Here is a 25,126-nt window from a genome sequence, read left to right on the forward strand (position 1 = left end):
TACAATGTACAGGTCCATATATATATACAACAATACAATGTACAGGTCTATATATGTATACAACAATACAATGTAGAGGTCTATATATACAACAATACAATGTACAGGTCTATATATACAATGTACAGGTCTATAAAAACAACGATACAATGTACAGGTATATATATATATATACAACAATACAATGTACAGGTCTATATATATACAACAATACAATGTACAGGTCTATATATACAATGTACAGGTCTATAAAAACAACGATACAATGTACAGGTCTATATACGAAACAACATTATTTACAACATTACAATGCATGGATGTAATACAGGAAGTGGTTACTACAGTGTGGTACCTGAATGCAGCATGTTCCCAGGTCCAACTAATGAACTTGACATTTCAAGATTTCAAGAATGATTTGCATGGCAAAACTGACCCTTTGATTTAGGGATCAGGAAGGGCTGACAATACTGCAGCCTTTATCACTCGTTTAGGGAGAGTTATACAGTGGTGTGATATAGAACTGACATTGTAAGTAGTGTAATATATATAACTAGGGGTAGGGTTGAGGGAGTGTTGTACAGTAGTGTAACGTGATATGTGACTAGGGGTAGGGTTGAGGGAGTATTGTACAGTATATATATGTGACTAGGGGTAGAGTTGAGGGAGTGTCTATATGTACAGTAGGTAACGTGATATATGACTGTAGGGTTGGGGGAGTGTTGTACAGTAGTGTAACGTGATATGTGACTAGGGGTAGGGTTGGGGGAGTGTTGTACAGTAGTGTAACGTGATATGTGACTAGGGGTAGAGTTGAGGGAGTGTTGTACAGTAGTGTAACGTGATATGTGACTAGGGGTAGAGTTGAGGGAGTGTTGTACAGTAGTGTAACGTGATATGTGACTAGGGGTAGGGTTGGGGGAGTGTTGTACAGTAGTGTAACGTGATATGTGACTAGGGGTAGAGTTGGGGGAGTGTTGTACAGTAGTGTAACGTGATATGTGACTAGGGGTAGGGTTGGGGGAGTGTTGTACAGTAGTGTAACGTGATATGTGACTAGGGGTAGAGTTGGGGGAGTGTTGTACAGTTGTGTAACGTGATATGTGACTAGGGGTAGGGTTGGGGAGTGTTGTACAGTAGTGTAACGTGATATGTGACTAGGGGTAGGGTTGGGGGAGTGTTGTACAGTAGTGTAACGTGATATGTGACTAGGGGTAGGGTTGGGGGAGTGTTGTACAGTAGTGTAACGTGATATGTGACTAGGGGTAGAGTTGGGGGAGTGTTGTACAGTAGTGTAACGTGATATGTGACTAGGGGTAGGGTTGGGGGAGTGTTGTACAGTAGTGTAATGTGATATGTGACTAGGGGTAGGGTTGGGGGAGTATCACTCATTTAGGGAGAGTTGTACAGTAGTGTAATGTGATATGTGACTAGGGGTAGGGTTGGGGGAGTGTTGTACAGTAGTGTAACGTGATATGTGACTAGGGGTAGAGTTAGGGGAGTGTTGTACAGTAGTGTAACGTGATATGTGACTAGGGGTAGAGTTGGGGGAGTGTTGTACAGTAGTGTAACGTGATATGTGACTAGGGGTAGGGTTGGGGGAGTGTTGTACAGTAGTGTAACGTGATATGTGACTAGGGGTAGGGTTGGGGGAGTGTTGTACAGTAGTGTAACGTGATATGTGACTAGGGGTAGAGTTGGGGGAGTGTTGTACAGTAGTGTAACGTGATATGTGACTAGGGGTAGGGTTGGGGGAGTGTTGTACAGTAGTGTAATGTGATATGTGACTAGGGGTAGGGTTGGGGGAGTGTTGTACAGTAGTGTAATGTGATATGTGACTAGGGGTAGGGTTGGGGGAGTGTTGTACAGTAGTGTAACATATATCACATGGGTTAGGGTTGAGGGAGTGTTGTACAGTAGTGTAATATATATTACTAGGGGTAGGGTTTAGGTAGTGTTGTACAGTAGTGTAATATGATATGTGACTAGGAGTAGGGTTGAGGGAGTGTTGTACAGTAGTGTAATATATATTACTAGGGGTAGGGTTTAGGTAGTGTTGTACAGTAGTGTAATATGATATGTGACTAGGAGTAGGGTTGGGGGAGTGTTGTACAGTAGTGTAATATGATATGTGACTATGGGAAGGATTGATGGAGAGTTTGTATAATAGTGTTATTTAATAAATGATATGGGATGGGTGCAATTGTGTAATACAGTTCGAAATCAACTGAAACATATGAAAAAATTAAATTATTATTGAAGTTTGTATCTCTTCTTGTTCCTGGCTGTTTGTATTGTCAGTCCTGCATTTGTTAAGAACAATAAGGAAATTCTTTAAAATGGGGGGATGATTTAATTGACGATTCAGGGGAAATGGACGGTGGTCAACACGATTAGGCCCCACCTCTCTGTATCCACGGAAACACTGGCTGATTGGCAGGAAAGTCCAACTAATATGGGCTCTCGACCTAAAAGTGCAAGTCTACCCAAATCCTATGAGCAGATCTGGGAGGGCATTCAGCGAAAATCACAGGACCTTCTCAAAGGGCCCGGATCCCTTCTAAACAGAAGTTTTAGCAAAGACGACCCCTACAATCAGGTATAGACCTTGGCTTCATGGAATGCAGGATACCGGCTCTTTTTTACTTATTTCTTTTCATTATTATACTTTGTTTTCAGTTCTTTGATTTTGGTTTTTTTTTATTTTGATCTTTGTCCTGCAGCTACTTGGTCCTGTTTTATTAAGGCTCTGTCTCTCTATGTTACACGCTTCTGTCCTGTACAAGTCTCTCTAAGCTTGCTTTGAACAGCTTCAGCTTCAAACTTTAGTTAGCTGACTAAGAACACTGATTAGATATTGACCAACACTTCTGTGTGGATTCTTCATTTCACCTGGCAGAAAGTGCTGTGAGCTTACAGTTTAGTATAGGTATGCCATCAGTCTGTCATTGATCAGCTACATTTAAAAATATTTTTTTAACAATGACTTTGAAACTATTTACATGGTTACATGGTACTCAAATATCTTTAAAATGATGACCTTGACTTGTTTTTGAGGCCATAGATCTTACACAAAAATAACGGGCTAAAATATGAGATTTCAAATTTCTCTTTGATAGGAAACAGATTTGACCTAAGTGAGCCTGTATGTTACAAAAACTTTTTTGGGTTTTTCTATTTTTTGCCTTTTTTGTTATGATTTAGTTGAGCGTTGTAGGCCACTACATGGCCCTGACTTGCTCTTTATGTTGTTTTTTACCCTCTTTTATTCAGTTTAAATTTCTTGGAAGATGAAGTAGGCCACAGATATGACATGTGAGGGTTGATTGAAAAATCCTTTCCATTCATTTCGCTGAATCATACACTTAAGGAATAAGTAAGATATAGCTACAACTAAATATATTGCTACCTCACTCATTTTGAACATCAATGATATGTGATTTTGATGTGTTTGTAAAAAGGACTGATTACTAGGTGAGAGATAGCGTGTTGATGTTCAGTAAAATGGTGAGAAAAGAGCAAGTTTGGGTATTACCAGATATCAAAACAAGTTCACATTCAAAGTAAAACATCAATATTTTGTACATTCTTTCCCCTTCAGTCATGACTGATAACTTTAATATCATATTTTACTGCAAATAAGTTCCATCCCAACTTTTGTGTATCTTCCAGGAATAATATGGGATGGGATGGTGGTTGTCAGCAATTAAAGACAGCCCTTTACATTCTGTGCCAGTCTTCACCAAAAGTGATTCATGGTCATTATCTGGGCCTGTTGTACTTCTTCTGATCAAATTATCAATGTTATTACAGTTCAAATTTGAAAATAAACTTTTAAACATCTTTAAGCTGATGAAGAATAGTTCTGTGATCCAAAGCTTTTGTATTTATGCAAGCACACTACAGCTTCAATGCTTATAAAAGCAGATAAGGCAACACTGCCAAGAACAATTGGAGGCACGGATGATGCCCAAACCTATTCCACCATCAGGCTTTGTGAGGTAGACAGAAATAGGAAACAGAATTTACATATTATTAGCTTTAAGGAGGAATTCTCTGTTGCCATATCTGATGACTTCACCAATTTTGTTGCTTTTTTTGTTAAAATTTGAAATGAAGCCTGCTTCATAATCAAAAGTAAAAATAAAAATAGGTTCAGCCCAGCTATCCGATATTCATGGGATCTGTCTAAAGCTTGTATTACCTGAAAGTTGTGTTAGAATTTTACATTGGAAACTTTTCCAAGTGTCTATGATTTTAAATTGCGGAGCACAACAAATGATTCTGTTGTAATGAAAACCATGTTTCTAATTGTTAATAATATGTTAAGTATAAGGAATACAAAAAATTTGTAAAAATATTTGTTATTATGTTTTATTCTAGCCAAGATTTGTTTGTCAATTAAGACCTTGTGTCCGTCATCTAAGTTCTCGATTACTGACGTCTGTGACATGGTGGTTATGACCTGGTGTCTGTTATATAATTTCTCCACATGAATGACTGTGACGTGGTGGTGCAAAGTATTGATGGTTATGACCTTGTGTCTGTTATATAATTTCTCCACATGAATGACTTTGACTTGGTGGTGCTTAGTATGGATGGTTATGACCTTGTGTCTGTTATATAATTTCTCCACATGAATGACTTTGACTTGGTGGTGCTTATGGTTATGACCTTGTGTCTGTTATATAATTTCTCCACATGAATGACTTTGACTTGACCTTGTGGTGCTCCACATGAATGACTTTGACTTGTTGGTGCTTATGGTTATGACCTTGTGTCTGTTATATAATTTCTCCACATGAATGACTTTGACTTGTTGGTGCTTATGGTTATGACCTTGTGTCTGTTATATAATTTCTCCACATGAATGACTTTGACTTGTTGGTGCTTATGGTTATGACCTTGTGTCTGTTATATAATTTCTCCACATGAATGACTTTGACTTGTTGGTGCTTATGGTTATGACCTTGTGTCTGTTATATAATTTTTCCACATGAATGACTTTGACATGGTGGTGCTTAGTGTTGATAGTTGTGACCTTGTGTCTGTTATATAATTTCTCCACATGAATGACTGTGACGTGGTGGTGCTTATGGTTATGACCTTGTGTCTGCATGAATGACTTTGACTTGGTGGTGCTTATGGTTATGACCTTGTGTCTGTTATATAATTTTTCCACATGAATGACTTTGACTTGGTGGTGCTTAGTGTTGACGGTTATGACCTTGTATCTGTTATATAATTTCTCCACATGAATGACTTTGACGTGGTGGTGCTTAGTGTTGATGGTTATGACCTTGTGTCTGTTATATAATTTCTCCACATGAATGACTTTGACATGGTGGTGCTTAGTGTTGACGGTAATGACCTTGTGTCTGTTATATAATTTTTCCACATGAATGACTTTGACTTGGTGGTGCTTAGTGTTGATGGTTATGACCTTGTGTCTGTTATATAATTTCTCCACATGAATGACTTTGACTTGGTGGTGCTTAGTGTGGATGGTTATGACCTTGTGTCTGTTATATAATTTCTCCACATGAATGACTTTGACTTGGTGGTGCTTATGACGGTTATGACCTTGTATCTGTTATATAATTTCTCCACATGAATGACTTTGACGTGGTGGTGCTTAGTGTTGATGGTTATGACCTTGTGTCTGTTATATAATTTTTCCACATGAATGACTTTGACTTGGTGGTGCTTATGGTTATGACCTTGTGTCTGTTATATAATTTCTCCACATGAATGACTTTGACTTGGTGGTGCTTATGGTTATGACCTTGTGTCTGTTATATAATTTCTCCACATGAATGACTTTGACTTGTTGGTGCTTATGGTTATGACCTTGTGTCTGTTATATAATTTTTCCACATGAATGACTTTGACTTGGTGGTGCTTATGGTTATGACCTTGTGTCTGTTATATAATTTCTCCACATGAATGACTTTGACTTGGTGGTGCTTAGTGTCGATGGTTATGACCTTGTGTCTGTTATATAATTTTTCCACATGAATGACTTTGACATGGTGGTGCTTAGTGTTGATGGTTATGACCTTGTATCTGTTATATAACTTTTCCACATGAATGACTTTGACTTGTTGGTGCTTAGTGTTGATGGTTATGACCTTGTATCTGTTATATAACTTTTCCACATGAATGACTTTGACTTGGTGGTGCTTGGCATGTTTAGCTAGACTCCACCATATTATTTATTGTATTTATATACATATATATAGAATACTGTAAAAGTGAGCAGTTTGTATTCATAATTTTGATTGATCAAATGACACTCATGCCATTTTGACTTTTGTCTTATATGTTTTAAGCGAAACAAAGGGAAGTAACTGGTGAAATAATATTTATTATTATATATATTATAATATATATTATTCTCATTGTTATATTTGATAAATTTCATTATCACTCGTTGATCAACAAGAACTGATTGATAAGATGAACTGTACACTTTTCTGGTATCCTTAAGTATTGTGAAACCAGGCTGTATTGCTATACACCTTAGTGTTAGTTGTATCACCAGGGCACGCAGTTATTACCTCCCTTGTTTATGTGGTATGTGATTCATTTTCTATACATCCAATAAGCTAGAAGGTACTGGTGATGGAGTGCCATGTTATTCCTCACATTTGTATAAAGTTTGTTTTTGTGATGGTTCAGATTTTTGTTTTAAATCTTGTATACAGATCAATTTTGATAACAACTGCACAGCTAACAGTTACAAATCAGTAATTGCTTGCCCCAGTGGGAGAATGGACACAAGTTTTTGTTTCCGTATATTGTCATTAATAGGAAAATGTTCAGCGTCAAGACCATGGTTTCTTGCTGGCCTACATGTAAATTTAGGTTTCTGTAAATACTGTATTTACTGTTCATTGAACATTGTATTTTATTGTTAGGTCATCTGACCTGAAGAGTCAGGTTGCCTTATAGCTATTGTGTTTTGTCCATCGTCATACACTGCATAAACTTGCTATTCAAACAACTTCTTGTCAGTTACCAGAAAGCCCAGAGTGCTGATATTTGGCCTGTAGCATGCTTGGATGAAAGGGGTCAAATGTGCTAAAATCTCCAAAATAATTCTCAATAACCAAGAGTCCCAACTATCAACTATGTTTCAAATGAATGACCTTGACCCACTTTCAATGACACCTGGGACCAAACATGTTAAATCTTCAAAAACTTTTGAACAACTTCTTTCAGATAACCAACATGCACAGAGTGATTAGGTCTGTAGCTTGCTTGGATGAAGGTCTACCAAGTTTATTCAATTGAATGACCTTGACCCACTTTCTAAATGAATAACCTTGACCCAACTGTAAGGTCACAGGGGTCAACTATTCAAAACTCATTAACAACTTCTCAATAATCAAAAGTCTCAGGATGCTGATATTAGGCCTGTAGTATGTTATGATGTCAAAACGACCCACTTTCATGGTCACAGGGGTTTAAGATGTTAAAGTCTTAAAACAGTTTTTTCTTAATCACCAAAACATTAAGTAGATATTTTAGGTATGACTACTCGACCATATTCTTTTTTTGTGGATAAAATCAAGGGGAAGATAATTTAAAACCCCAAAATTATCTCTTTCTCATTTTATCGAAGTGAAATTTTTCAAAACTTTCAACTTTAAATGGTTTTTCTCTCTATCACTTCAAGGGTACTACATCAACTTCAGTCTAATTCTACTAAAAATCTTTTGAGTTATGATATGTTTTGATTGGTAATATGATGCCTACATCAGTGATACTAAGCTTGTTTTGGCTGTTTTTGCCAGGGAAAGAAGAGTCTGTCTCACTGCTCACAACAGACACTCAAAAAGAGTGTCGATATGAAGTCCCGCTTGGAGGAGGCCATACTGGGTAACCTCAACGCCCGAACAGAAATGATGCTGAGAAGGAAACAGATTCCTTATTCACCAGGTATGTCTATAAAATACTGATGTATGTACACCTTTCTCAAAAGGTAAACCTAGTCCATAAATACTAGTGCATATACTTGTTCATAATAGCAATGTATAACTTAATCGCCAGGTAAACCTAGTCCATAACATACCACTGCATATACATGTCCACAATAGCAGTGGTCAACTTGCTCATCAGGTAAACCTAGTCCATAAATACTAGTGCATATACTTGTTCACAATAGCAATGTATACCTTAATCGCCAGGTAAACCAAGTCCATAAATACTAGTGCATATACTTGTTCATAATAGCAATGTATACCTTAATCGCCAGGTAAACCAAGTCCATAAATACTAGTGCATATACTTGTTCATAATAGCAATGTATACCTTAATCGCCAGGTAAACCAAGTCCATAAATACTAGTGCATATACTTGTTCATAATAGCAATGTATAACTAATTCACCCGATAAACCTAATTTGTGAATTAATAATTCTTACACCTGTTAAGAATACATCCTATCACAAGGTGAATAAGATTCATCAATTACTAGAATCTTTACAAAGTGATCTGCTTCATGCTTAAAGGGATTTTATTCATTGACTTTAAATGACTGTGACAATCTTGAGATGTATTAGTGTGTAATGGGTTAAAGGGGTAAGGTTAAGGTCACCACCGTTAGTTTCAGAAAATCCTTGTTTGCTCTCAAGTGGGGTTATCCCTGAAGATATTTGTATCAAACATCGCCCATTAGGTCATCTTTTATGGTGTGTCACTCAAAGTTGAACGACAAGGGGAAGTAATTATATTACTTGGGATATCTTGTTTACCTGATCCAAGTGTTAATGAATTATCTGGGTGTGACAGGTGATAGAACCCCTCCCTCTGGACCAGCAGGGGGAGACAATCGCCTTCGGTGGAGAAAAGACCAGCTTCAATGGAAACCTTCTTATGAGAATTATGACAGGTAAAGCAGCACATAAGAAGTTAACAGCATTGAAATTATGAATAATTAAATTATTACATCATTTTAAAAAAAATTATTTTTAATCTAATCTTACCATTGTCTTTTTGATTGCAAGTAACTGCTGATCTTTGTAAACATATTTAATAACTGATTGCTGAAATATTTACTTTTATTGAAGTTCTAAGCCCAGAGATATAGAGGCTGATGCCCACATTGAAGGAAACCTCGCTGCTGAAATCAGCATGATAGCCCTGGATACCCTCGAACTCATTGTACAGGCAAGTCATCTCAATAAGCTTTATGTTAAGGTAGCAATTCTTTTAAACTTGATTAACAGGGAGGATTTGAATCTAGAAAATTGATGTACAGACAAGATTTTAATCTTAAACTTGATGTACAGGCAAAATAACTCTTAAACTTGATGTACAGACAAGATGTAACTCTTAAAATTGATGTACAGACAAGATGTAACTCTTAAAATTGATGTACAGACAAGATTTTAATCTTAAACTTGATGTACAGGCAAATAAATCCTTAAAATTGATGTACAGACAAGATTTTAATCTTTAACTTGATGTACAGGCAAATAAATCCTTAAAATTGATGTACAGACAAGATTTTAATCTTAAACTTGATGTACAGGCAAATAAATCCTTAAAATTGATGTACAGACAAGATTTTAATCTTAAACTTGATGTACAGGCAAATAAATCCTTGAAATTGATGTACAGTCAAGATTTTAATATTACACTTGATGTACAGGCAAACCTTCTCTTAAAGTCGATGTTCAGGTAGGAATTCTTCTTTTAGATTTGAATAATTAATGAATTAACGAAATATTGTACATTGTACTTAAGCCTTTAATGCTGACTTCATGTTTGTGTTTCAGATTGCACAGTGTTTGGAGCATATCCCCTTGCTGAGTTGTGCATTGAAAGTGCTCCTGCATGGTTTCAGTCTCAACCAGAGTTCTTTGGTCTTAGAGGCCATGTTTGCCTCTCAACGGTCCCTTGTTACAAAGGTAAGATTATGTCATGATTACGCTTGTTTCCAGTTTCTGAGTTCCCGGACACAGGTCAGGTTGGAGTAACTGGGTTTGAAAATATGTACTTGGGTACCCATCAAAATTAGATCATTCTGTCTGATTGAAGTAAACATCACTCTAGCATTCTGTTTTCTCTCACAAAATATAATACTTTATCTGCTTGTAATATGTTCACTTGCAACATTGTAACAATTATAATTTTTCTCACGACTCTGTTTGATCATGGCAAATGCAGTCTATGTTGGACTTGTGTATTTCCAAGCTTTGCCATTGTTAGCTGGTCCAAAGGACAGGTGAGCTTATATGATGGTGCAGCGTTCTTCGTCTATCCATCACTGTTTTTAAGAAATGGTTGCCATAATGTTGTAAAATTCTTCATCTGATCAAGCAAAAACATACCATTGACTTCAAAAATTCTCCTGCACTCCTTCCAGAGAGATAAAAGCTGAAATGAATTTTGTTATGTATATGAATTCTTATTTTTTGTTGGTACAGTTTCTTGATCCACTATTTGAAGAGGAAACAGAACAATGTGCTGACCTATGTCTGCGACTCCTTCGACACTGTAGTTCCTGCATAGCCAACACTCGTTCTCAGGCCAGTGCATCACTCTACATGCTTATGAGGCAGAACTTCGAACTTGGAAATGTAAGTAATCAAGTTTTATGTTACTGAAATGTAAATGGAATATATCCTCTCTGACATCCTCTGACATCCTCTGATATCCCAGATCTGACATGTAAAGTTATGTCCTGTAGCTATATAACTGAGGTTTGATTGGCAGATTAGAGCCAACAATTGGTAGTGATGGTAGTCTTCTGTATCCTGTTTTTGTATGCAGTTGAATTAGCATGATTGCCTAGACTTATAGAACGGTCTCTAATCTCAGCAGTTAGAGATTATTTATGTTTTTGCTATTGCAACACGTTCCACCTTACAATTTAAAATTTCAGAATTTCGCACGAGTCAAAATGCAAGTGACGATGTCCCTGAGTTCACTGGTAGGCCAGAACCAGAGTTTTAATGAAGAGTTCCTCCGCAAGTCTCTCAAGACCATCCTTACATATGCTGAAGCTGACGTTGATCTTCAGGAAAACACTTTTCCGGAGCAGGTAAGACTGCTGCTTTTCATAATCTGGTAGACATTTAATTAAATACATCAAAGCCATCATTTATAACAGCTTACAGTGCAATTTTCTTGTAGCTTTGATAAACTTCAGTGTGCCAAATTTTCAGATATAGCACTTAATGCCATATCTAACCATTTCAATTTGTATCCATGAACTTTATTTCCAAGCTCTTGTCAGACAAGGCTTCACATCCTACATCCAACTTCTTTTCTATTGATGCCTTGTTCTGAGCTCACCTGATCCAAAGGACCAGGGTGCTTATGCTATAGTGCAACGTCTGCTGTCTGTCAATATTTGACTTATTTTCACTACTAGTCATGAACGACTGAATGGATTTTCACCAACTTTGGTTGGAAGCATCTTTTGGGGAAGGGGAACCAAGTTTGGGTGAATGCAGGTCCTCGGCCCTTAGGGGCCTAAGAGGTGGGGCCATGAAACTTCTTAAAATTTAGAATGCTTTTTCCTTTGGTTTGAATAATGCAAGACCAGACGAAGCAAGAGTAGATGAGCTCTTCCTGTAAAAGCTTTTTCATGATATTACTGCTGTTTATTTTTGTACGTGGTACCTAAAATTACATGTGGTTATTTGTTAACCAGTGCAGATGAAGGACCTGGTATACTTTTCAATGTTACAATCTGATATCTATAAGTTTACCTGTACAGGTGAAGGACCTTGTTTTCAACCTCCATATGATCCTTTCTGACACTGTGAAGATGAAGGAATTCCAAGAAGACCCAGAAATGCTACTAGACTTAATGTACCGTATCGCTAAGGGATACCAGAACTCTCCTGACCTTCGCCTCACCTGGCTTCAAAACATGGCCAGTAAACATAGTGAGGTGAGTTAACAAAGTATGATGGTGCACAGTGGTATCAATAATAAATGGCTATATTAAGAAATAGAAGTTGACATATAAATGTGGTGATATGTATTGGCCTGTAAACCATGCTGAAACTGTCTACTGTTTGATCTGTGTTATCGTGAGGTCACCATAGTGATATGTATTAGCCTGTAAACCATACTGAAACTGTGTACTGTTTGATCAGTGTTATCGTGAGGTCACCATAGTGATATGTATTAGCCTGTAAACCATACTGAAACTGTCTACTGTTTGATCAGTGTTATCGTGAGGTCACCATAGTGATATGTATTAGCCTGTAAACCATACTGAAACTGTGTACTGTTTGATCAGTGTTATCGTGAGGTCACCATAGTGATATGTATTAGCCTGTAAACCATACTGAAACTGTGTACTGTTTGATCAGTGTTATCGTGAGGTCACCATAGTGATATGTATTAGCCTGTAAACCATACTGAAACTGTCTACTGTTTGATCAGTGTTATCGTGAGGTCACCATAGTGATATGTATTAGCCTGTAAACCATACTGAAACTGTCTACTGTTTGATCAGTGTTATCGTGAGGTCACCATAGTGATATGTATTAGCCTGTAAACCATACTGAAACTGTGTACTGTTTGATCAGTGTTATCGTGAGGTCACCATAGTGATATGTATAGGCCTGTAAACCATACTGAAACTGTGTACTGTTTGATCAGTGTTATCGTGAGGTCACCATAGTGATATGTATTAGCCTGTAAACCATACTGAAACTGTGTACTGTTTGATCAGTGTTATCGTGAGGTCACCATAGTGATATGTATTAGCCTGTAAACCATACTGAAACTGTGTACTGTTTGATCAGTGTTATCGTGAGGTCACCATAGTGATATGTATTAGCCTGTAAACCATACTGTCACCATAGTGATATGTATTAGCCTGTAAACCATACTGAAACTGTCTACTGTTTGATCAGTGTTATCGTGAGGTCACCATAGTGATATGTATTAGGCCTGTAAACCATACTGAAAAACTGTAAACCATACTGAAACTGTCTACTGTTTGATCAGTGTTATCGTGAGGTCACCATAGTGATATGTATTAGCCTGTAAACCATACTGAAATCTACTGTTTGATCAGTGTTATCGTGAGGTCACCATAGTGATATGTATTAGCCTGTAAACCATACTGAAACTGTGTACTGTTTGATCAGTGTTATCGTGAGGTCACCATAGTGATATGTAATAGCCTGTAAACCATACTGAAACTGTCTACTGTTTGATCAGTGTTATACAGAGTGAAATGTTTGACTATTTTTACAGAGAGGAAACCATGCTGAAGCTGCTCACTGTCTGATCCATGCTGCAGGCCTGATAGCAGAGTACCTGGACATGTTAGAAGACAAACCATACTTACCAGTTGGATGTGTGGATTTTCAGGTAAAAATTATGATACCATGTACCTTATAAACTGTGAGCTTCATATATGCTGACATTTAAGGAATGAAAGAAAATGCTGGGTTTTTTTGTTTACATGTTGATTAATCCATGTATTTTATAGAAAATCACGCCAAATGTATTAGAGGAGAGTGCTGTGTCTGATGATGTGGTATCACCTGATGAAGAAGGAATATGTACAGGGAAGTACTTCACAGAAAGTGGTTTAGTAGGACTGCTGGAACAGGCTGCTAGCTCCTTCTCTATGGTACGCTTTCTTTGTCCTATATAAAACTCCTTTACCATTGAAGGTTAAATCTGTCTGTCTGTCCATCTCTCCATCTGTCCTGTTTCGGCAGAGTGATAAAATAACTTTACTGTTAAGGGTGAAATGTCTATTTTTTCCTGTATAGTGATAAAGTTCCTTTATAATCGATTGATGGTTAAACCTGGGTAGTTTCAGTTTAAGTTCCTTTACCACAGAAGGTTAGATAAATATCAAGAAAGTAAAATGACTTTACCATTTAGTATGAAATATCTGTTTGTCCTGTGATAAAATTCCTTTATAATTGATTGAAGGTTAAATCTGGGAAGTTTCAATGTAAATTCTTTTACCACAGACGGCTAAATATCAAGAAAGTCACGAGACAAAATAAGTTCCTTGCATTCCAAATTATTTGATTGTGTATATTTTGCGGTATGTGAAATGATTTTGTTTTTTTTACAGGCCACAATGTATGAAGCTATTAACCATGTTTACAAGATACTTATCCCCATACACGAGGCACACAGAGACTTCAAAAAGCTTGGTGTCATCCACAGTAAACTCCATGAAGCCTTCACCTCAATCATACGACAGGTAGGGTGTAACTGAAACTTGTTATTATACCCCCTGCCACACTGGGGAATCACCATGTCTGTAAAACAACCCTGAACTATACAGATGTAATCATAGCTATCTTAATGGTTAACATGGCTGTGTAGACAAAGCAATGTGTATCTTTTGAGATAACACTCCTTTGCTATTTAGCTAATAACTATGAAATACTTACTCAGTAATGAGTTGAAATATTAACAGTTGTCTATGACATCAGTGGTAGACACATAACAATGGTGGCTGTTGGTCTCTTTCATTTTCTGCTGCTATGTGCTAGATGATTTAACCACTGTGAAATTTCTTTTTCTATGAAAAGCTCCCTCTTTGAAGGGCTACCTGCGTTTGGCATTTATTAGAATAGATATAGGTATTTTCAAAAACATTTTTAGGATGTTGGGTTTTAATTGGTTAATATTTTCTGATTGTCTAGATATTTAGTCCACAAAAGTATCATTTCAAAAAAAAAAATCATTTGCTGTTCACCAGCCATGGTGACCAAATACTATATATATTGCTTTAATCTGTTGAGGATGTTTAGTTACATTATTATCAGATATAGGGAAGATATGCTTCAGTGCACATCAGTATCAGATATAGGGGAGGTATGCTTCAGTGCACATCAGTATCAGATACAGGGGAGGTATGCTTCAGTGAACATCAGTATTAGATATAGGGGAGGTATGCTTCAGTGAACATCAGTATTAGATATAAATTATATCAGCGATATCATCAGTGAGGCAATTGTCTTGAATATCTTCATCTGCTTTGATCTGAATCTACACCTTACATGTCCAGTATGGCTTGAATTATTCAGGAGGGAAAGAGAATATTTGGGACCTATTTTCGAGTTGGTTTCTATGGCCACAAGTTTGGTGACCTGGATGGAGAGGAGTTTGTGTATAAGGAGCCAGCCATTACTAAGCTGCCAGAGATATCCCACCGACTGGAGGTAAGTTGATAATGTACAGATATATCTCACTGACTAGAGGTAAGTTGATAATGTACAGAGATATCCCACAGACTAGAGGTAAGTTTAGAATGTACAGAGATTTCTCACTGACTAGAGGTAAGTTGATAATGTACAGATATATCTCACTGACTAGAGGTAGGTTTAGAATGTACAGATATATCTCACAGACTAGAGGTAAGTTGATAATGTACAGAGATATATCACTGACTAGAGGTAAGTTGATAATGTACAGAGATAACCCACCAACTAGAGGTAAGTTTAGAATGTACAGAGATTTCTCATTGACTAGAGCTAAGTTCAGAATGTACAGAGATATCCCACAGACTAGAGGTAAATTTAGAATGTACAGAGATTTCTCATTGACTAGAGGTAAATTTAGAATGTACAGAGATTTCTCATTGACTAGAGGTAGGTTTAGAATGTACAGATATATCTCACCGACTAGAGGTAATTTGATAATGTACAGATATATCTCACTGACTAGAGGTAAGTTGATAATGTACAGCTATATCTCACTGACTAGAGGTAAGTTTAGAATGTACAGAGATTTCCCACTGACTAGAGGTAAGTTGATAATGTACAGAGATAACTCACCGACTAGAGGTAAGTTTAGAATGTACAGATATATCTCACTGACTAGAGCTAAGTTCAGAATGTAGAGATTCTCACTGACTAGAGGTAAGTTGAGAATAAGAAATGTTACATTTACTGTATGAAGTTATGCTTGGGACTCTAACGTGTTACTTGTTGTTACAGAGTTTCTATGGCGACCGCTTTGGCCATGATAAAACTACTATCATCAAAGACTCCAACACAGTGGAGAGAGACAAACTGGATCCAGGCATTGTAAGTTCCTAAAATTTACCATAAATATAGCAAATACTAAATATATGACATCATCAGTGTGATTTAAAACTCAGAGGATTAAAAATATTGCACATAGATATTGAATTTTGTTTCAGTTTCATTTTGCAATGCAGATGATAAATGATTAACTTCATAATGATATCAATGAATTTGAGGTCACATCCAGTACTAGACTAATTACACAGTGTGTATCTGTACAGTAGATGTATTCCATTTGATAAATCTTAAATACTTCAGGGTAAGTCCTGCTAATGTTGTAGAGTTAGAGAACTACATCATACAGAAGGTAGTTTAGGTTTGTTTTGAATGGCCACGTAAGTGATAAGTAGCTACAAAGTGATATCTCTTGATTAAAACAATACATATTGTGTTTTAGGTCTTTGTCAATAGTTATTGATGTCATTAGTGAGTTGCTTGATCTTTTTGGGCAATGGTGGTAACATGGTTGTAACATTTCAGATTTATATAGATCACAAATGTTTAGCTATACTTAGACCTGAAGGAGTTTGCAAAGAGTGCCGTTGTTTTGTACATTTCAGGTCTATATACAGATAACCTCTGTTAAGCCCTTCTCTAACCTGTACTAGGTCATTGAGAGATTTACCTGTTTTTTTATACACATCAGGACTGTACAGATTACCTATGCTGAGCCGTTCACTGACCTGTGTGAGTTCAGCAAGAAACTTACCTGTTTCTTTTTATGCTTTTCAGGCCTATATACAGATCACCTATGTTGAGCCATACTTTGACCTGTACGAGTTTCGGGAGAGGCTTACCTATTTTGACAAGAACTACAACATCAGTAAGAAAATTCAAGTTTTTATCACAAAACTACCCAGTTTCATAAATCTCATATGAACAGATATGCATTGAAGAACTTACACACTTTAACAAGTAATCTATATACTTCACTTGTGTATATAAATAATCTATTGACGAAATGAGTCAATCAACAGAATCATTATAATACTTGTTAGACTTAGGGTTAAAGGAGTCAATCAAACTATTGACCCTTTGAGTCAAAGAGACTCCATAGACAGAAGAGCAAGTGAGTCAACCATAACCTGTAGAGCAAGTGAGACACCCATAGACTTTTGAGTTAGTTTTTGACTATAGACTGAAGAGGAAATAAGATATATACAAACTGTAAGAATGTTGGTGACCTATACACAGGCTGACACTATAGACTGAGGAGGAACTAAGATATATACAAACTGTAAGAATGTTGGTGACCTATACACAGGCTGGCCACCTGTTATTTAAAACAAGACACTTCTATTGGTAAGTCATGGACAGACTGTAGGGAATGTTAGTCACTTATATGCAAGAAAAATGTCTACCACCTGTAATTAAAACAAGACATAAATATAAGTATTCTGTCCAAAAATGAGACATCTAGGACAGCAGAACAGGTGAGTAAATGTATTATACCTGGATCCCATACCTATACTATTGATTAAGGATCATATACCTATACTATTGATTAAGGAGCATACACCTATACTATTGATTAAGGAGCATATACCTATACTATTGATTAAGGATCCCATACCTATACTATTGATTACTATTGATTAAGGAGCCTATACCTATACTATTGATTAAGGATCATATACCTATACTATTGATTAAGGATCCTATACCTATACTATTGATTAAGGATCCTATACCTATACTATTGATTAAGGATCATATACCTATACTATTGATTAAGGATCCTATACCTATACTATTGATTAAGGAGCATATACCTATACTATTGATTAAGGATCATATACCTATACTATTGATTAAGGATCCCATACCTACACTATTGATTAAGGAGCATAAACCTATACTATTGATTAAGGATCCCATACCTATACTATTGATTAAGGATCCCATACCTATACTATTGATTAAGGATCATATACCTATACTATTGATTAAGGATCCTATACCTATACTATTGATTAAGGATCCTATACCTATACTATTGATTAAGGAGCCTATACCTATACTATTGATTAAGGATCATATACCTATACTATTGATTAAGGATCCCATACCTATACTATTGATTAAGGATCCCATACCTATCCCATACCTATACTATTGATTAAGGATCATATACCTATACTATTGATTAAGGATCCTATACCTATACTATTGATTAAGGATCCTATACCTATACTATTGATTAAGGATCCCATACCTATACTATTGATTAAGGATCCCATACCTATACTATTGATTAAGGATCCTATACCTATACTATTGATTAAGGATCCTATACCTATACTATTGATTAAGGAGCATATACCTATACTATTGATTAAGGATCATATACCTATACTATTGATTAAGGATCCTATACCTATACTATTGATTAAGGAGCATATACCTATACTATTGATTAAGGATCATAAGTTATTGACCTGGTGTTAGTTTCCCGTGATTAGTTTACAACTGAAATCTCTTTACAGAGAGATTTATGTATGCCACACCCTTCACACTTGATGGGCGAGCCCACGGTGAAATCTATGAACAGTACAAGAGGAAGACTATCCTGACCACCAGTCACACTTTCCCATATGTCAAGACACGTATGGCAGTCATAAACCGTGAGCAGGTGAGAGCATCCATTGTGATAAAGTTTCTATTCCTTTGTGTACTACAAGTCATATCTCTAGCTACCAATATATGATACATTGTTTTATCTACCAGCTGGTAGTTCATATTACTGTCAGTTAATCCCAGAAATATGTCAACTGTTTTTCCTACAGGTCATCTTATCGCCAATAGAAGTGGCTATAGAGGACATACAGAAGAAAACTAGAGAACTTGCACTGGCTTTGTCATCAGAGCCTCCAGATACAAAGATCCTTCAAATGGTACTGCAGGGTTGTCTGGGAACCACGGTCAACCAGGTCAGTTTTCCGATAACCATCAATATATCTTCATGCTTGATAATAAAGATCATAAAATGATTTCTATTTAACTTCAGAATTTGTTATGAATTAAGTCTTACATCTACACTTACTGCTTGGATTTGGCCAAGTAATTCAGACAAAGTATAGAAAAGCTTTGTGAATTATTGAATTTGGTTAATATTACAGGGACCAGCAGAAGTGGCCTTGGTCTTCCTCAAGCCTGTAATGGAAGGCAATGCTGTAGCTACCAAGCATCACAACAAACTCCGTCTTTCCTTCAAGGACTTCCTCAAGAAGTGAGTAGGGGCAGTACTATTTAATCGGAGAATTTATACGGTACTACTAAAATCAGAGATGTCATCAGGTACTACTAAAATCAGGGAGGTCATCAGGTACTACTAAAATCAGGGAGGTCATCAGGTACTACTAAAATCAGGGAGGTCATCAGGTACTACTAAAATCAGGGAGGTCATCAGGTACTACTAAAATCAGAGAAGATATCAGGTACTAATAAAATCAGGGAGGTCATCAGGTACTACTAAAATCAGGGAGGTCATCAGGTACTACTAAAATCAGGGAGGTCATCAGGTACTACTAAAATCAGGGAGGTCATCAGGTACTACTAAAATCAGGGAGGTCATCAGGTACTACTAAAATCAGAGAAGATATCAGGTACTAATAAAATCAGGGAGGTCATCAGGTACTACTAAAATCAGGGAGGTCATCAGGTACTACTAAAATCAGGGAGGTCATCAGGTACTACTAAAATCAGAGAAGATATCAGGTACTACTAAAATCAGGGAGGTCATCAGGTACTACTAAAATCAGGGAGGTCATCAGGTACTACTAAAATCAGAGAAGATATCAGGTACTACTAAAATCAGGGAGGTCATCAGGTACTACTAAAATCAGGGAGGTCATCAGGTACTACTAAAATCAGGGAGGTCATCAGGTACTACTAAATCAGATAAGTTTCAGGGTTTTTCCAAAATCTTGGAAGTTACAGTGAACTGCTAAAATCTTTTAAGCTATTGGTTACTATTCTAAGATCAGATGTGTTATTGGGTACGACGGGTACGGTGATTTGAAAAATTTCACTTCAAGTTGTTTGTATTCTATAACACTTTTCTATGGTGTACAGGTGTTCAGACTCGCTGCACAGAAACAAAACTTTGATCACCTCTGAACAGAGAGAGTACCAACGGGAACTAGAAAGGAACTACCATTCCCTGAAAGAAAAACTTCACCCTATGATTTCATCAAATGCATCAACACTGAGAAGACCAAAGCATCATAAAAGGTGAGCTATCTTATTGAGATGTTGTACCAAATAATGGACGTTCAGAAATAAGTAATGGAAGTCACTATCAGTCCTTTCTCATATGTATGATGATCAGAAGTATTTAGAGATGTTTTTAGCTCACCTGGTCTCTTGTTTTTTAATCCCATGGTGATGATTGGCATCTCATTGTTTGAAACACCTGTGTCTTTCTATCCACAGCCGAGGAAACAAGGAATCTCCAAGTAAACAGAAGTTTTCAGGAACAGCGCTTGTGTAACTTTACTGTGATATCCTACCAGTGACAGTATTATTACAAGTGACACCTGGACAGATTGTAAACAGGAGTTTTCTGGTACAGCGCTTGTGTTACATAGTAATATTACCAAGATAACCTAACAGTGGCAGTATCACATCTGTATGAGGTGGAAAGCAGGAGTTTTCAGGAACAGCGCTTGTGCAGCTTTACTATAATATCCTAATAGTGACTGCATTATATCTGTATGTGGTGGAAAGCAGGAGTTGTCAGGAACAGCACTTGTGCAGCTTTCTTACCAGTGACAGTATTATTGCCCGTGACACCTGGACAGATTGTAGACAGGAGTTTTCGGGTACAGCGATTGTGTTACACAGTAAACTTACCAAGATTTCCTACCAGTGACTGTGTCATATCTAGATGTGGTGAAAACAGAAGTTTTCTGGTACAGCACCTGTGTATTTTTTACTACAATGCTCTGCCAGTGTATGCTTTACTCGGGTGTGACAGAGCCTTGCATTTTAGACATATGTCCATGTTTTGTTCTCAATGTCTTTCTGATATGGACCAACGCTTAAGAACAATTCATCATAATATACCAGGTATTGATAACTTTTGAGGAGAGAAAAACTTGAGCGTTTCTGTGCTGTATTACTTACATTGTATCAGCATTCAAAATGTATTTACTGATATATACAGAGTTTGGACAAGTATACACAGAGGCTGAAAATTGTGATCTGAATGTTAGAAAGTTTTGTCTGTATCAAAACTGTTCATCATATTTATTATTGTTCATTAATTTGTTATGTATTTAGTGCTGATAACATGTTTTTGATTTTCACCTCACAAGTCCAAGGGACTAGTGAGCTTATGCAATGGCATGGCATCTGTTGTCTGTTGTTTTGATAAAAAAATGTACTAGTCATGAATGACTGAACAGATTTTGACCAAATTAGATCTGAAGATGGCATTTTTGGGGACAGAATCAAGTTTGTATATTGGTTCTCGGCCCCAAAGAGGCTGAGGGGTGGGGCCCAAAATGTGAAAAAAAAATTTAAGTTCTTTGAAATCCTACTTTTCCTTCAGTTCTGAATTTGTGTAAACACGACCCACATTGAACATTTTAATTTCCCATTTATGAATTTGTTGTGACACAACTACATTTTATTAAGTTTTGCAGTGGTAATGTCTTTTTTAAGATTTTAATCTACCTCCACTGGTAGAACTTTCCTAATAGGCATTTCAAATGTTAGAGAGATATTCTACCTTTTACAAATAGAACTTTCCTAGTGGGCGTGTCGAAAACTTTTCTACTTCCTCTGGTAGAACTTCCCCATCTCTCTACAAAGGATAAATTATTGATGATAAATACTAGTCACATTAAAGTGCAATACAGTTTAAATGTTAAATGTGACATCATTGTAACACAGGATAGTGTTAGTGAAGTTTGAATGATACATGTGTTGTTATGTAATACTTAATAGAGTCAGTGAAGATTTTTAAAATTAAATATGATGTCATTGATATTTTATCATTTAATGGTAATGCGATGATTTTTCATCATGATTATATTAGTCAAATGATAGCAGTTCTTTCGGAGTTGCCTTCCCTGACCAACAACCAGTACCGTAAGCATGCTTGTTTTACCATTATTTTATCACATCATCAACATGTGACCAGTTGTATAGTGTATCAGTGATGATAGGGATGAATTAGACTTCTAGTGAAGTTGTAAGAATGGAATAAACCTGATTATTCCATTTGTTTATTTACGCTTTATTTATCTCCTATTCTAGCTGCCTTCAGAATTCACATCCCTCAGTTGACTGTTTTCACTCTGTTGTAAACTTTCTCATTAGTTTTGATACATTTTACAAACAGTCACAGAATCATGAATTTTCTACTGACATTTCAGCATCAATGAGCATGGGATTTACAATTGTAAAACTGCTTCATGACTAATAAAAGTATAAATTTTTACAAGAAGTTGTCTTATTTTGGTTACATCAGACTACAAGCTTTGGTAATTTCACCATTCAAAATTATAAAATGATAATAATATTGACAATGGAATTTGTACATTCATTTCATAAAACCTTTAATCCGACAACAAAATGGCGGCACATAGCATACCTATTTGGTAATGTGACAGGTGACCTTTTTTGACATGTATTATTTGGTGTCACTAGACTATTGATTGGAGCGGATTAGAATTACATCAAGGAGCAAAGTAATCATTTATCTCGACATTTAAGCTAAAATGAAATAAAATCAACACTTTGACAAAGATTTCAGATTTAATGAGGCACAATAACATAATGAGTTAACCGTCAGAGACTGATCACAACCAGATACCCACATACTCTACTTCACACCGTATGAACAAGGATCAAATTGTCTAACAATACATTGATACACAGAGGTTAAGAAGTGTGGACTTGCACTCATCTGGTTAAAGAATAAACACTTTTAATTGATCTACAATTAACACACAACTTACTAGTGAACATCACAGCTATAAGATCATTGAATACATAAATTATAGAAATATTAGCAGGACCTGAACTTAACAGCACAGATATTTCAGGTACATCAAATTATAGAAATATCTGCTAAACCTGTACTTAACTGCAGTCAATTCAGGTACATTAAGTTGTAGAAATATTTGCTTAGTCTAGTTAACAACACAGATATTTCAGGTACACAGAATTATAGAATTCACTGACCCTGTTCTTACACAGCACAGATATTTCATGTACATCAAAATTATAGAAATATTTGCTAAACCTGTACTTCACAACACAGTCAATGCAGGAATATCAAATTATAGAAATATTTGCTTTGTCTGTAGTTAACAGCACAGATATTTCAGGTACATAAAATTAAAGAAATATTCACTGAACTTGTACTGAACAGCACAGAAAATTCAGGTACATAAATTTATAGAAATTTTTGCTGAACTTGAATAAATTATTGAAATTGTTTTAAGATCAATTCACATGCATTCAGTTGAAAATATCTGATCAGGCCCTTGATGGTGATGAACCAAAGGATTTACCCTGTAAGGTGACAAGGTCATAGGTCTGGAACTTTGTCTCGTATGGCTTTCAGCTGCAAACAGAAAAAAAAACATTAAAATATCATAACAGACACGTTCATGAGTTCCGTGGCCTTATAAGTTACTTTGTCAAAACATATAAGATTTATATCAACAGAAAATTTAGGATCAGTAGCTGCAAAGAATTGAAGTTTAATTTTAAATTACAAATGGACGTAAGTACTCATGTTCAGAAATTAAAGTTTGGCCTAGAAAGTTTATTTACAGTGTTGACCTAATTTTTTACCTCTTTCTCAGCATGTTTAATTTTGTTGAGCATCATTTGAGCCTTATGCATGTCTCCTGCCTTGGTGAAATGACGTGCCTCTTCCTCGTAGGCCGGTATTTCCTGCTCTACCTGATGGACGTATGCTGCAAGTGTTAAATATCACCTGTGGTTATAATTCCAGATGACATGAAACCAACTCTTTATTCTTGAATGAAATGATTGCAGAAAAAAAAAGAATGATTTTAAAGTCTTACCTTTGTTGCCCATATAGCACCCTCTGCAGACCTTTTATTTACATAAAACTTCGTACCATCCACCCAAAGATATTTGAAATGAAATTTGGTCAAAATACTTCAATCACAACAAAATAAGATGACATCTTCATCTGTTGCAATAAAAGTATTTCTGATAAATATCAAAGATTACAAAAAATATACATCTATCTATCATACTGAGCCAGGCCTCTCAGCACCAAAAGGATGAGACCTACTGTCTACACAAAATTGATTTCCCTTCATCAAAGGATGCTTCAGACAAAGTTTGAACAAAATTCTGTCATTCCTGCAGACAAAGAAGTAAAAAATGACCGAATTTCCCCAATTGGGCCCCTAAGGCATCAGGGACAAAGACCCACAAATGATATGAGATGTGTGCTCTCAACTCTATGATGCTAATGTATGCACTAATTTGATTTAAAATATTTTCATCCAAACTGAAAAAAGAATGATTTTAAAGTGATCCTTCTTTCTCCCTTACTGGGCCCCACCTATACGAAATTAAATATGCTGCAGTCAACGATGCTTCATACCAAATATGGACAAAATCAAATCATAGAGTCACTTGATGTTTGATACCTTTGAGAGCAGGTTTTCCACCTTTCTTTAGTTCCGCCTGCTTCTGATCCATCCTTTGAGTCAACAGCTGACTTTTGTTTTGTAGAGCTTTAAGTTGATCGGCACCAAGACGATCTCGTAGATTATTTATCTGCAAAAAGGACATTAACCTTTGATTGTTATTGTCTCACTAAGTGACAATGTACAGTTGAGACTGGTTCGTTTGAAGAAACCTATCTTTCTATTGTTGTTAGTGTATTACATGTTATACATGTACAAATATTCCATACCTGTTGGTCTAATTGTTGTTTTTCAAACCTCATCACTTCAATACATGTGGTACCCCTGGAAAAAATAGTGACACTCATTAATAATTCTGTTACATTAAATTAAAAACAAAACACAGTGACAGATGCTATGTGATAATCAATTCACTGTTGCCAAAATAAAGATGGCTTTTTTG

The 25,126-nt window shown here is 36.2% G+C and overlaps 2 protein-coding genes across 5 annotated transcripts in view; one reads left to right on the plus strand and one right to left on the minus strand.

The window, feature by feature from the left end:
* LOC132557100 (dedicator of cytokinesis protein 7-like) overlaps positions 1 to 22,490 on the plus strand; it is a 52,969-nt gene extending 30,479 nt beyond the window's left edge. Inside the window, exons 30-47 of the mRNA XM_060221592.1 lie at positions 7,797 to 7,941; positions 8,793 to 8,892; positions 9,071 to 9,170; positions 9,782 to 9,913; positions 10,433 to 10,585; positions 10,891 to 11,049; positions 11,731 to 11,907; positions 13,230 to 13,346; positions 13,468 to 13,611; positions 14,071 to 14,202; positions 15,035 to 15,169; positions 15,947 to 16,036; positions 16,769 to 16,859; positions 18,523 to 18,668; positions 18,823 to 18,966; positions 19,156 to 19,265; positions 20,111 to 20,269; positions 20,471 to 22,490. Of these exons, the coding sequence (XP_060077575.1) occupies positions 7,797 to 7,941; positions 8,793 to 8,892; positions 9,071 to 9,170; positions 9,782 to 9,913; positions 10,433 to 10,585; positions 10,891 to 11,049; positions 11,731 to 11,907; positions 13,230 to 13,346; positions 13,468 to 13,611; positions 14,071 to 14,202; positions 15,035 to 15,169; positions 15,947 to 16,036; positions 16,769 to 16,859; positions 18,523 to 18,668; positions 18,823 to 18,966; positions 19,156 to 19,265; positions 20,111 to 20,269; positions 20,471 to 20,528 (2,292 nt within the window). The 3' untranslated portion in view covers positions 20,529 to 22,490. The remainder of the gene's footprint in view (positions 1 to 7,796; positions 7,942 to 8,792; positions 8,893 to 9,070; positions 9,171 to 9,781; positions 9,914 to 10,432; positions 10,586 to 10,890; positions 11,050 to 11,730; positions 11,908 to 13,229; positions 13,347 to 13,467; positions 13,612 to 14,070; positions 14,203 to 15,034; positions 15,170 to 15,946; positions 16,037 to 16,768; positions 16,860 to 18,522; positions 18,669 to 18,822; positions 18,967 to 19,155; positions 19,266 to 20,110; positions 20,270 to 20,470) is intronic.
* Positions 22,491 to 22,789: 299 nt separating this feature from the next.
* The window catches only part of LOC132556861 (coiled-coil and C2 domain-containing protein 1-like), a 33,780-nt gene continuing 31,443 nt past the window's right edge, over positions 22,790 to 25,126 (minus strand). For all 4 annotated transcript variants that reach the window (XM_060221314.1, XM_060221306.1, XM_060221331.1 and 1 more), the window contains 4 exons: positions 24,954 to 25,008; positions 24,685 to 24,814; positions 23,849 to 23,973; positions 22,790 to 23,615 (listed from right to left, as the gene is read on the minus strand). In XM_060221314.1, the coding sequence (XP_060077297.1) occupies positions 23,580 to 23,615; positions 23,849 to 23,973; positions 24,685 to 24,814; positions 24,954 to 25,008 (346 nt within the window). In that variant the 3' untranslated portion in view covers positions 22,790 to 23,579. The remainder of the gene's footprint in view (positions 23,616 to 23,848; positions 23,974 to 24,684; positions 24,815 to 24,953; positions 25,009 to 25,126) is intronic.

Source organism: Ylistrum balloti, unplaced genomic scaffold, assembly GCF_031769215.1.
Source record: "Ylistrum balloti isolate Yb309-2 unplaced genomic scaffold, AGI_CSIRO_Ybal_v1 Utg369652, whole genome shotgun sequence".
In the NCBI taxonomy this organism is placed as follows: Eukaryota; Metazoa; Mollusca; class Bivalvia; order Pectinida; family Pectinidae; genus Ylistrum; species Ylistrum balloti.